The sequence below is a fragment of the Pristis pectinata genome, chromosome 7, assembly GCF_009764475.1.
Source record: "Pristis pectinata isolate sPriPec2 chromosome 7, sPriPec2.1.pri, whole genome shotgun sequence".
Taxonomy (NCBI): Eukaryota; Metazoa; Chordata; class Chondrichthyes; order Rhinopristiformes; family Pristidae; genus Pristis; species Pristis pectinata.
The window spans coordinates 102,661,377-102,673,562 of NC_067411.1; the positions used below are offsets into that span (position 1 = coordinate 102,661,377).

At 41.6% G+C, this 12,186-nt stretch overlaps 1 protein-coding gene across 1 annotated transcript in view; it reads left to right on the plus strand.

The window, feature by feature from the left end:
- The window catches only part of LOC127572866 (xanthine dehydrogenase/oxidase-like), a 123,245-nt gene extending 111,399 nt beyond the window's left edge, over window positions 1–11,846 (plus strand). Inside the window, exons 28-30 of the mRNA XM_052020560.1 lie at window positions 1,736–1,883; window positions 4,724–4,904; window positions 9,824–11,846. Of these exons, the coding sequence (XP_051876520.1) occupies window positions 1,736–1,883; window positions 4,724–4,904; window positions 9,824–9,891 (397 nt within the window). The 3' untranslated portion in view covers window positions 9,892–11,846. The remainder of the gene's footprint in view (window positions 1–1,735; window positions 1,884–4,723; window positions 4,905–9,823) is intronic.
- Window positions 11,847–12,186: the final 340 nt, after the last annotated feature.

Consider the following 12,186-nt stretch of genomic DNA (forward strand, 5'->3'; position numbering starts at 1 on the left):
TGGGCCGAAGGGCCTGTATCCGTGCTGTATTGCTCTATGACAAAATTGTTTTCTTTTGCATGTTGCCATAACTCCCCCCACCACCCCCCCCCCGTCCCCCCTCCCCCATCCCTGAAGCATAATGCTGCTGCCTTGGTAATTGAAATTGCACTTTACTTCCTCACACATTTGCAACAGGAACTCCCAGATCCACAAGCTCTTCCCAGAAGGGTAATGAAAGCAGCTGCATGGGAACACCGGCACCTACAGGTTCCCCCTCAAGTTGTCCGCCATCCTGGGAAACATTTCACTGGTCCTCATTGCCGCAGGCTCTGAAGCCTGGAGATCCCGACTCAGTAGTGTTATTGGGAATCCTTTCCTCCAGAAGGGCTGCAGCAGTTCAGGAAGGCCTCTGGTCACCACCCACTTCAACATCAGTTAGAAATGAGCAATGAAGCTTGCTCTTGCCAGCTGTGCTTACGTCCCTAAAAATGAATTTAAAGGAAGTTCCACCTCTTTGCCTTGCTGAGAGCATAGTAAAGATCCATCTGTGAATCCTGCCTTCATCTCCTGCACCCTAGTTAGCTCGTCTTCCATCTGACATTTTGTATGCCTTGCCTTAATTCACTGGGTGTCAGACCATGCAAGCAACCCCACCCAGCACAAAAGCAGTTTTGATGGTCTAGTTTTATTGAGAGAGATTCTCTCAAAGACTCTTATCACTAATGGTGCTTATTTTATTCTTCTAATTTAATCTAATTTGTCTGTATTACAGAATAAAATCTGCAATAATCACCACTGCCAATTTTCTGGAGTACACTGTATGATTAAGTTTGGTTCTGTAGAACAACAGCCGGTAAAATGTAAACAATAAGCTAGGTAGAAATTTGCCTATGGCCAGTTGTTCGAAAGTTTAATTTTAACTGCCGAACACTGATTCCTCCCTTATAGTTGAGCTAGTCTAAAATCGCCAGATTGTTGTAGGAAAGATTACAACAATAACCCCCTAATTGAGCAGTGCTTATGTTGTTGCTCATGCACTGTTTCCTTCATAAGCACAAGAGAAACCTCTGTGAATGGAGGATAGTGGGGGGTGTTGTGTGTGCCTCCTAAATCTGTAACATCTTATTTATCTGCCAGTACTGCTTGGGATGCTGTCAGAGGCATTGATACAAAGAAAAAAAGGAATTAACATTCTCTTGATGGACCACTTCTTCATCCCACACCAGTTCACCATCAAGTTATGACTCTTTTTGAAATGTAGTTACTTCCAATTGATAAAAGAACAAAAACACTAGGAATTCTCAACAAGACAGGAAGCAGCTGTAGAGGGAAAATGGAGTTAACTTTTCCAAGCAATAATCTTTCAAGGGCACTAACTTGAAATATTATTTCAATTGCTCTCTCCTCAACTCTTCCCTGACCTATATTTTATCTTTATAACATTGCAGTAATTTGTACTTGGAATGCAAGGCCACATGAATGATAGGGAGATGGAGGGCTATGTGGGAGGGAAGGGTTGGGTAGATATTAGAGCAGGATAAAATGTCGGCACAACATCGTGGGTCGAAGGGCCTATACTGTGCTGTCATGTTCTAATTATTTTAAAGCCAAGTTCTGTGAAAGGAGTGAGTTAAATAACCTGGGGTAAATACTGCCTGACCTGCTGAGTTCCTGCAGCATTTTGTTTGCTGCTCCGGGGTAAACAATCTGTTTTCATTGTTCTGTTTGTCTTGATTCCCTTTGTCATTTGCAGCCTGAACCCTGATATTGATATTGGACAAGTGGAAGGTGCTTTTATCATGGGCATGGGATATTGGCTGATGGAGGAGATGGTCTATGATCCTAAGACTGGGGCTGTCCTGAATGCAGGGACATGGGATTACAAACCACCATTCAGCAAGGTAAATTTGGAGTTGACAGTAAATGTTCTTGTAAGTTGTAGAAGATTCAATCCAGCTGTTGCATTTTTTTAAAAAAAAATACTCCTTTCTCTTCAGGGCAGAGTCCAAAGCAAGGAATGAACTGTTTGTTGCATTTCTAATCATTGCTTTTATTAGCATGTTTGACAGAGAAAGATTCCTGCAGTGACCAACTCAGTGATGCAGCTCATTCCAAACAACCTGTTCTGATGGCTGAATTAATATTCCACCGATGTCATGAGTGTGTTTCCCATGTTTAAGCTAATTGATGTTAAGCTCTTGATTCTTACAGAGTTTTCTCAAAGACTTTCAGGGTATCCGGGCTGTCAGATCTTTAACCCTTCTGGACAGTCTCTTGAGTTAGACTGTTTTCAGCATGCCATTGTTGACCAGCCTGCTTAACCATTTCTTTGTTGATGCTTTTTATAATGTAGCACCTTCAGTGGTTGGTTCATGCAGGTTTCCAGCCAATCCTTTTGGATTAATTAAAACTAGTATGTTGTATTTTACATTGAATAGTTCAAAACTCATCATGCCTTTCAGTAAATCTTGCCTGACCAGAACGTCTGTCAGAGATAGGAGAAATCTATATTAATAAATATATTTGTAGATATAAAATAAAAATTGAAACTATTTTTATAACCATTGTCAAAGTGACAGTTTGGATTATTTAAGGACTAATCCATCCAAAAATATTTCACTTTTATCCACACAAATAATTCCTTACTGCCAGAACGCATTGTAAATTCAGAAAGGGGAAATGAAGTATGAACCTTAATGTTTCTGCTCTACTAAAGAGGTTTTAAAAACCAAAATCAGTAAGATTTATTCAAACACAGGGTCTTCAGTTGCATGTTTTGTTGGGGTGATTCTGATAGGGTAGATAGATTAAAAATAGACTATGCATAGTGCTGACAGTCACACAACAGATGATTTAAAGGTGGAAGCAAAGTAGTTGGCATTGAAGTAAAAGAGTAACAAATAATAGCGTGATAAAGGTTTTTCAGCATCTGGAACTTCAGCTTATTCCCATCTTCAGTTTACTTTCAGTGTCAGCACAAGGCCAACTAATTTAGCACTCCTGGAGTGCTAGCTTATACCTGATGCTCAAACTTTGGAGTGGGACCTCAAACCACGACCTTCTAGTTGCGAGGCTGTCACTGAGTCATGTGGGTCTCAGAGGTTCACTCTAAATTTCATTGAGTATACAACACAGAACCAGCCCTTTTGGCCCATCTTGTCCCTGCTGGTATTTATACAACACTAAATTTAGAATCTGTGTTTTTACATTATTGAGGCAGGATTTAAATAATTTAATTGACAAAAGTTTTAAACTGGGCAAGTTTATGGCATGAATTTGAAGTAAGTAAGTATGGCTGGCTTTATGGTGGTACAATTTGAGTGCTGACTTTATTCTAATTCTCACTTGCCCTTTGAGAAGTTAGGGTGAACTGGAGGCAGTCTGAGTGGTGGAGATTTAGGTGGTGGTTTAGTTAGTGGTTAGATGGTGCCACTAGTTAGACAGTGGCAAGATTTTGCTGGTGCTGTGAAATGTGTGGCAAAGGATATCATAGTGGGCAATGAGCTGGAAGAGGTGATCAGGACCAGACAGAAAACATTTTCTCCGAGAAGTCTTTAGCAGGATAGGAATCCTGCAAATTTTCTTTTTGCCCCTAAAGTTAAATGATTTCTGAATGCATCCAGAGAGCTAACTGGCACACATGTGGCCCTTAGAGCAGTTTTCTGAGGGTTTGCACATAGCTTCCCAGTTTAATGGGATGAGGAAAAACATTGTACAAAAAGTAATAAAAATTTACACTTGCATCTTGTTAGCAGTATTTACCCTGGCAAATTCCTACTGAATTGTTTGTGTTTTTCTGTTCCTGTATCATTCAACGGTTTGGATCAGTATTCACTCAATTTTTGTACAATGTAGAATGTAGTTCACCTGTGTTAGAAGTACCTTTGAGTTTGTGATTCCTGTGTAATGTCCCTGCAGAAGTGTTCTCTCGCCATGTGAGAGTGGAGTACCGTCAGCCCTCTTCAGCCTTTCCCTCAGCAACAGTCAAGCTGTTCCTTTAAATAGCGGCTACAACGTTTAAGTGCCAGAATTACGTGTTCACACTAAGCTCTCCAATTCCACCAGGATCTTTGTGTTATTTTGCAATTGTGGCCTTTTACAATTTCATGAATGGAAAATTGTCTAAAACCATTTTAAGGTTAGATTTTCCACTGACTCTTCTGGTTCAGTGTGCTGCATGAGGAGGTGCAGAACCGTTCTATCAAGGAAGGTCCCAGCTCCTGTTATTGGGTCTAGTTTAAACCATACAACATGAATTAGGATAATGTTGGAGGTTATGGATGTGGAAAGGAAACATCAGGTCACTTATTCCATTATTTCCACTGATGAGTTAACTTGGGTTGAACAGAGTTGAGCTCTTTAATTTTCTAGTATGTGGCTTTTTTTCTTTCCTAGTTTCAGTAGGTTGTCAGCATTCACAGTGTATGTGTGTATCAGGAATGCAACATGGGCTGGTCGAGGAGAAAAAATTGAAATACACATCTATGTATCTCTATTTTTAATTTTCCCAATTTGGCTGTTTTCTTTTGTAAATTTCTGCAAAATGAGTGTAAGTGATTTTAGACTGGAAAAGCGAGCTGTACATTTTTGTTGCCCTAAAGAAAGGAAACTGTCATTCCAGAACTAGAAGGCACAGATGTGAGGACAAAGGCATATCAAGGCCATTCAGAATTTGAATGCAGCTGCAAAACATGGCAATGCTATTTTGTTGAGATAATCTGTTTCGTATCTTGTTTGTCAGAGCATCCCTGTCAGTTTCAACATCGAGCTGCTGAAGAATGCTCCCAACCCGATGGGTGTTCTTCGCTCTAAGGCCAGTGGTGAGCCTCCCCAGTGTATGTCCTGTGCAACGTTATTTGCTGTGAAGCGTGCTATTGAGGCTGCACGTGAAGATATTGGACAGAACACGTACTTTCCACTAAGTGAGTATGATCTCTGGGTGTAATGCTCAGGATTTCTGATCATATTTACTCTGGTGCTACCCTGCATCTATTTATTCCAAACACTTAAGTACTTGATTTATAAAAGGCCAATTGGAATATCTAGGTTTGTGTGACTACAGGAATAAATCTGTTAGAACATAGAACACAAAATATTACAGCACCGTACTGGCCCTTCGGCCCACAATGTTGTGTCAACATTTTATCCTGCTCTAAGATCTATCTAACCCTTCCCTCCCACATAGGCCTCCATTTCTCTATCATTCATGGGTCTATCTAAGGGTCTCTTAAATGTCCCTAATGTATCTTCCCCCACAACCTCTGCCAGCAGTGCGTTCCACGCACCCACCACTCTCTGTGTAAAAAAAACTTACCTCTGAATCCCCCTTATACCTTCCTCCAATCACCTTAAAATTATGTCCCCTCATGTTAGCCATTGTCGCCCTGATAAAAGTCTCTGACTATCCACTTAAACTATGCCTCTTATCATCTTGTACACCTCTATCAAGTCACCTCTCATCCTCCTCCTCTCCAAAGAGAAAAGCCCTAGCTCACTCAACCTATCCTCATAAGACATGCTCTCCAATCCAGGCAGCTTCCTGGTAAATCTCCTCTGCACCCTCTCTAAAGCTTCCACATCTTTCCTATAATGAGGCTACCAGAACTGAACACAATACTTCAAGTGTGGTCTAACCAGAGTTCTATAGAGCTGCAACATTACCTCACGGCTCCTGAACTAAATACCCCGACTAATGAAGGCCAACACACCATAAGCCTTCTTAACAACCCTATCAATCTGTGCGGCAACCTTGAGGGATCTATGGACGTGAACCCCAAGATCCCTCTGTTCCTCCACACTGCTAAGAGTCCTGCCATTAATCTTGTATTCTGCCTTCAAATTCGATCTTCCGAAGTGTATCACTTCACACTTTTCTGGGTTGAACTCCATCTGCCACTTCTCAGCCCAGCTCTGCATCCTATCCATGACCTGTTGTAATCTACAGCAACCTTCTACACTATCCACAACACCACACAAAGGTAAACTTACTAACCCACCCTTCCTCATCCTCATCCAAGTCATTTATGAAAATCACAGAGCAGGCGTCCCAGAACAGACCACAGCAAACACCACTGGTAACTGACCTCTAGGCAGAATACGCTCCATCTACCACCACCCTCTGTTAATGTGAATTATTCTAGTTTGCAAGACGAGTTACCAGTGTAAAGTATACTGTGTGGTGCTAACCTATAATCTCCATAAACATGATTGGATTTGTAGCCACTTAACCACTCTATATCATATTTCTTATTCATTCGTAAACATTTAGCATCTATCTGCTAACGTATACTACAACTACTTAATTCACAGATGAGATCTGAAAGGGGTCCTATTTCTTATACAAAATTTGATACAGATCGGCTGCTTTGCTTAATATATATTAATGACTTGGACTTGGAATCACAGGGTAGATAACACAAAGGCTGCGAGTGTAGTGAACCATGATTTGAGAGGATATGTACACACTGATGGAAAGGTGGCCTCGTGGCAGATGATATGAAACCCATAAAAGTGCAACATGATACATTTCAGAAGGAAGAAATAAGGGCAGGCACGGTAGTGTAGCGGTTAGTGCGACGCTATTACAGTGCTAGCGACCCAAGTTCAATTCCGGCCACTGTAAAGGAGTTTGTACGTTCTCCCCGTGTCTGCGTGGGTTTCCTCCGGGTGCTCCGGTTTCCTCCCACATTCCAAAGACATACGGGTTAGGAAGTTGTGGGTGTGCTGTGTTGGTGCCGGAAGTGTGGCGACACTTGCGGGCTGCCCCCAGAACACTCTACGCAAAAGATGTGTTTCACTGTGTGTTTCGATGTACATGTGTCTAATAAAGAAATCTTATCTTTATATAGACTAGACAGTACCGTTCTGAAAAGGATACGAGAGAGCTTTGGAATATGTGTGCATAAATAATTGAAGGTGGCATGGCAGGTAGAGAAAGTGGTTAAAAAACATGCAGGATCTTGGACTCTTGAAATAGTGGCATTGAATACAAAAGCAAAACAAGCATGATGAACCTTTAAAATGCACTGTATTGGCCTCAGATGGAGTTGGTTAGTGGCTGTACTGTCAGCTCCCTCATTGGTTAGTGGCTGTACTGTCAGCTCCCTCATTGGTTAGTGAGTGTACCATTAACTCCCTCATTGGTTAGTGGCTGTACTGTCAGCTCCCTCATTGGTTAGTGGCTGTACTGTCAGCTCCCTCATTGGTTAGTGGCTGTACCGTCAGCTCCCTCATTGGTTAGTGGCTGTACTGTCAGCTCCCTCATTGGTTAGTGAGTGTACCGTTAGCTCCCCAAGCCCTACTGCTGTGGAATTCCCTCTCAGAATGTCTCTACATCTATGATTCTTTCCTCCTCTGGTCACCACAGTTTGGGGAGGGGGCAAAGCTCCAGGACAGGGTGCAGAAAAGATTTTCTGGAATGATTCCAGAGACGGGGGAACTCCTGCTATAAGAATAGACTGGACAACTTGGAGCAAAAGAGGTTCAGAGGAGATTTGATGGAGGTGTACAAGATTTGACTCATTTAAATGGGATGAATAGAAAGAAGTTGTTCCCTTTGGTGAATGGTTCAAGGACCAGGGGACATTGGATCTGAAATTTTGTTCAAGAGATACATGGAAGGTGTGAAAAAATCTTTTTTGCTCAGTAGTTAAGATTTGGAATTCACTGCCCATGTGGGTGGTGGAAACAATCCATTAGTGCTCTCAAAAGAGAACGGAATGGACACTTCAGAGAGAATAACTTGCATGTCTGTGGGCACGGGGATATAAGATGGAAGTCGTGGACTGCAGTGGGTCCACTTTTGCAAGCATCATTGGGTTATACCGTATCTGAAATTACAGAGAGGGAGAACTGAATTTGATAGCTCCCAAAAATAAATATCAGACCACGACACAGTGATTTCAGCACACTGTACAGCCTCAACTAACCGCTGCATTGATTGGCCGGACACACCAGCAGAAAGATGGTATTGTGAGTGGCTGGTTCTAGCAAAGGCTACCCTGCATCTCTTTATGGAAGGCGTGTTGTGGCTAGAACAGGTGCTTGTGTTGTTTCATGTGTGCATATGGTCCCCCTTCCCTCCTTCCCTTCCTTCCCTCCCTTCCCTCCTTCCCTTCCTTCCCTCCTTCCCTTCCTTCCCTTCCTTCCCTTCCTTCCCTTCCTTCCCTTCCTTCCCTTCCTTCCCTTCCTTCCCTTCCTTCCCTTCCTTCCCTTCCTTCCCTCCCTTCCCTCCCTTCCCTCCCTTCCCTCCCTTCCCTCCCTTCCCTCCCTTCCCTCCCTTCCTTCCCTCCCTTCCCTCCCTTCCCTCCCTTCCCTCCCTTCCCTCCCTTCCCTCCCTTCCCTCCCTTCCCTCCCTTCCCTCCCTTCCCTCCCTTCCCTCCCTTCCCTCCCTTCCCTCCCTTCCCTCCCTTCCCTCCCTTCCCTCCCTCTTGTTCATCTGGAGAGACGAGAAAACTGCTCCAAGTCATGATAGAAGATTGGAGAGCTTTCAAATCGGGACCAACATCACTTTAAACAAGTACATTAAGCAAATATTCTGAGGGAATAAAACTGAAAATAATTTTTGAACATTGTGTAACCATTACACGTTCCTTGTTTCCAGCTTGTGTGACCGTTTTCAAGAAGATGAGAAGGGAGAAGCCAGAGAGTGGTAGCAGATAATTCAGTAGAAAGACCGGAGGCCTGTGACTAGTGGTGTGCTGCAGGGATCGGTGTTGGATCTTTTGTGGTTTGTCATCTATATTACTGATTTAGATGACAATGTGGTAAACTGGATCAGCAAATTAGCAGATGACACCAAGATTGGGGTGTAGTGGACAGTGAGGAAGGCTATCAAAGCTTGCAGCCTTGACCAGCTGGGAAAATGAGCTGAAAAATGGCAGATGGAATTTAATGCAGACAAGTGTGAGGTGTGTGCTTTGGGAGGACAAACCAGGGTAAGACTCACACGATAGAACAAAAGGACCTGGGATTAAAGATCCATAATTCCTTGAAAGTGGCGTCACAGGTAGATAGGGTTGTAAAGAGAGCTTTTGGCACTTTGGCCTACATAAATCAGAGCACTGAGTACAGGAGTTAGGATGTTATGTTGAAGTTGTACAAAACATTGGTGAGGGTGAATTTAGAGTATTGTGTGCAGTTCTGGTCACCTACCTACAGGAAAGATATCAATCAGCTTGAAAGAGTGCAGAGAAAATTTACACAGATGTTGCCGGGACTTGAGGACCTGAGTTATAGGGAAAGGTTGAATAGGTTAGGACTTTATTCCCTGGAGCGCAGGAGAATGAGGGGAGATCTTATAGAGGTATACAAAATTATGAAGGGTATAGATAAGGTGAATACACGCAGGCTTTTTCCCCTCAGGTTGGGTGAGACTAGAACTAGAGGACATAGGTTTAGGGTGAAAGGTGAAATATTTAAAGGGGATCTGAGGGGGAACTTCTTCGCTCAGAGGGTGGTGCGAGTGTGGCATCAAGCTGCCAGCGGAAGTGGTAGATGCCGGTTCAATTGTAACATTTAAGAGAAGTTTGGATAGGTACCTGGATGGGAGGGATTTGGAAGGATATGGTCCGGGTGCAGATAGACGGGACTAATGGGACTAGGCAGAAGATCAGGTTGGCATGATCTAGATGGGCCGAAGGGCCTGTTTCTGTCCTGCAGTGCTCTGTGACTCTGATTCTTTGAGGTACTTTAATTGCAAAGGATGGAAGACATTTAATATGGCAACAAAGATTCGGGAAGAAAAACTTTATCTAAATTGAAATTACTGGTGAGAAGGTGCTTTTGACTGAAACTCCTAATTGTTTGTCAAAATGCTGATCATTCTGACTTTTCTCTGCAGGTGGACCGGCAACTGTTGAGGTGATCCAGACAAACTGCCTTGTGGACTACCGAAACTTTAAAATCTGAAAACCATACTACATCATGCTACTCTACCAAACAATGCTAATAATGTGGCATGAAGCACAATGTTTTGCAGTATCATCTCAATAGCCTTGCAGTCTTATACTTCACTGTTTAAACCTATAATAATCACCTCTTTATATCAAACACAAAACTCTCAGATAAATACAATTGTAGATAGTTCATGTCTCCATTCCAGAATTTCCACAGGTCTCCTGTCAAAATAGTGCCAAAGAATCAGATGAATCCCCATAAAGCATCAATGCTATTATTAAAATAATAAAGCTAATCTATTTAATGATTTGTAGCACATCCTTCAGCCTGTGAACTTAAAATTGATAGCAAGTATTGTGTTTAATTTTGATTGGATTTGTTTAAATCAAGATTTTTTAAAAAGCAAACTTACCACATTTATCAATAATTTGATAGTGGTCGGATTGGAGCTTCAACCAGATTTCTTCACTTTGAATGGATAATTAAATTAATCTATACTTTAGCCAAAAATTGGAGATAATAGCACGTGAAGAAGCCATTCAACTTGCAGTCCTCGTGGCATCTCTTTGCTGGTGAAATCTCAGTGCAGTGCTCCATTTCTTCAGCCCAACATCTGCTTCAAATTTATCCCTTGGAAAAACTACTTTTGTTGTTTCAAATGTTGTCCTGGCTGAGAAATGCACACAATATACATAAGAATTATCTCATAACACTTTCATAATGTCATTAACAATTCCACCAAAGCATTGTAACCAAGAACTAATTTCGACCACCAGAATTGCAGCAAATTGTCAAGGTCAGATAATTTACCATTGATAATATTGATACATCATCAGTCATTTTTCTTTGTTTTCTCAGGGGATAAGACTGTCATTGGCACTGTCAACAATTATTGCCATCTCTAATTGCCCTCGAGTGTATGTTGGTGAGCTGTTGCTTTGAACTGCTGTTGTCTGTGAGGCGGAGGAAGCCTCACAGTGCTGTAAGATAGGGGTCCCAGCGATTCTGAGCTGGCAGTAGAAAAGGAAGAGCAGTATGTTTCCAAGCCATGTGTGAACTGAAGGGGAATTTGGATGTGGTGCTGTTTTCATGTGCCTTCTGCCCCTTGCCTTCCAGATGATAGAAGTACTGTTTTTGTTAAAAGAGAAAAGCCTGGGTGAGTTACTTGTAATTGCAGTCCACTTTCCTTTTTCTTTATTACACAGTTTTTTTGTATTTATAGAGACTATTTAGCCTAATCAGAACCTTCCTGGCATACTAAAAGGTACATGCTCTTGGCCCTCAACAAAAGTTGCTATTGATTTGTTGTCAAATATTTTAAAATGCTTTAACATTTATGAAACTTGACTTAATGAATCAGATTATGAAATAATAATTAACACTGGCTCACTGATGAAATGCATGGGTTTTTACCTAAGTGCAATATCTACTAATCAACATGTTGTAGCCAACAAGAACCCCTCTCGCAGCAAAGTACAATTGATGTGAGTGTTTGAGCAAAGTTCCTCTGTAAGCATTGCACTGGAAGATATACGTATGATGAAAATGTGCAAATTTTTAGTACTTTGTGTTTTCAGAATGAAATGTAATCAAGTGCTATAAAATGGAGCAGACTGGGATTAACCAAAATGCTTAATAACCATTTCTTCAGAAAATATCCTCAATGCACAAAGTCAAAATTAAAATGCTCCAGTATAAAGAATTGCACATGAATTTAGTGTCAATGCAAGTTTTGGAAATGTGAATCCAAACTTGACATAGTGTTGGGAAGTTTGGAAATTTCCAGTGTAACGAAGAATTACCTTTAGATCATAACATATAACCTTTTCGGTGAATAGGTCCAAGTGTATTTTTGTTAACATATAGAAGTTATTTTTGCTGATCTCAAGCCATCTGCACACTTACTAATGAAGTAATCTGACTTTAATTCTTGAAAAAACTTGTTTGTGATTGCATTTACTACTTCAATAAATGTTTTATTATTCTCTGCACAATAGTCTTGAAGATACTTGAAAATCCCAAAGAAAATTACACATGTGATTTATTGGTAGTGGTACAAATCCCACTTATAAAGTTTTTGGGCTGATTTTAGCAGCATATTCGGATTCTGATGATCCCCTGAGATGGGTGAGATGTGGCCTTGAGCTGAACTGTCATAAACCTGGCACAAGACATCATTTTGGTAAAGAAGTTGAAGCCAGAGATGGCCACAGCCCTCTGGTTGCACGCTGACATCTATGATTCCTGCTCGTGCTCAGTAAAGAGGCTGCATGGAACTTACGTGGCTGGTGCTTCAAGCAATATCTC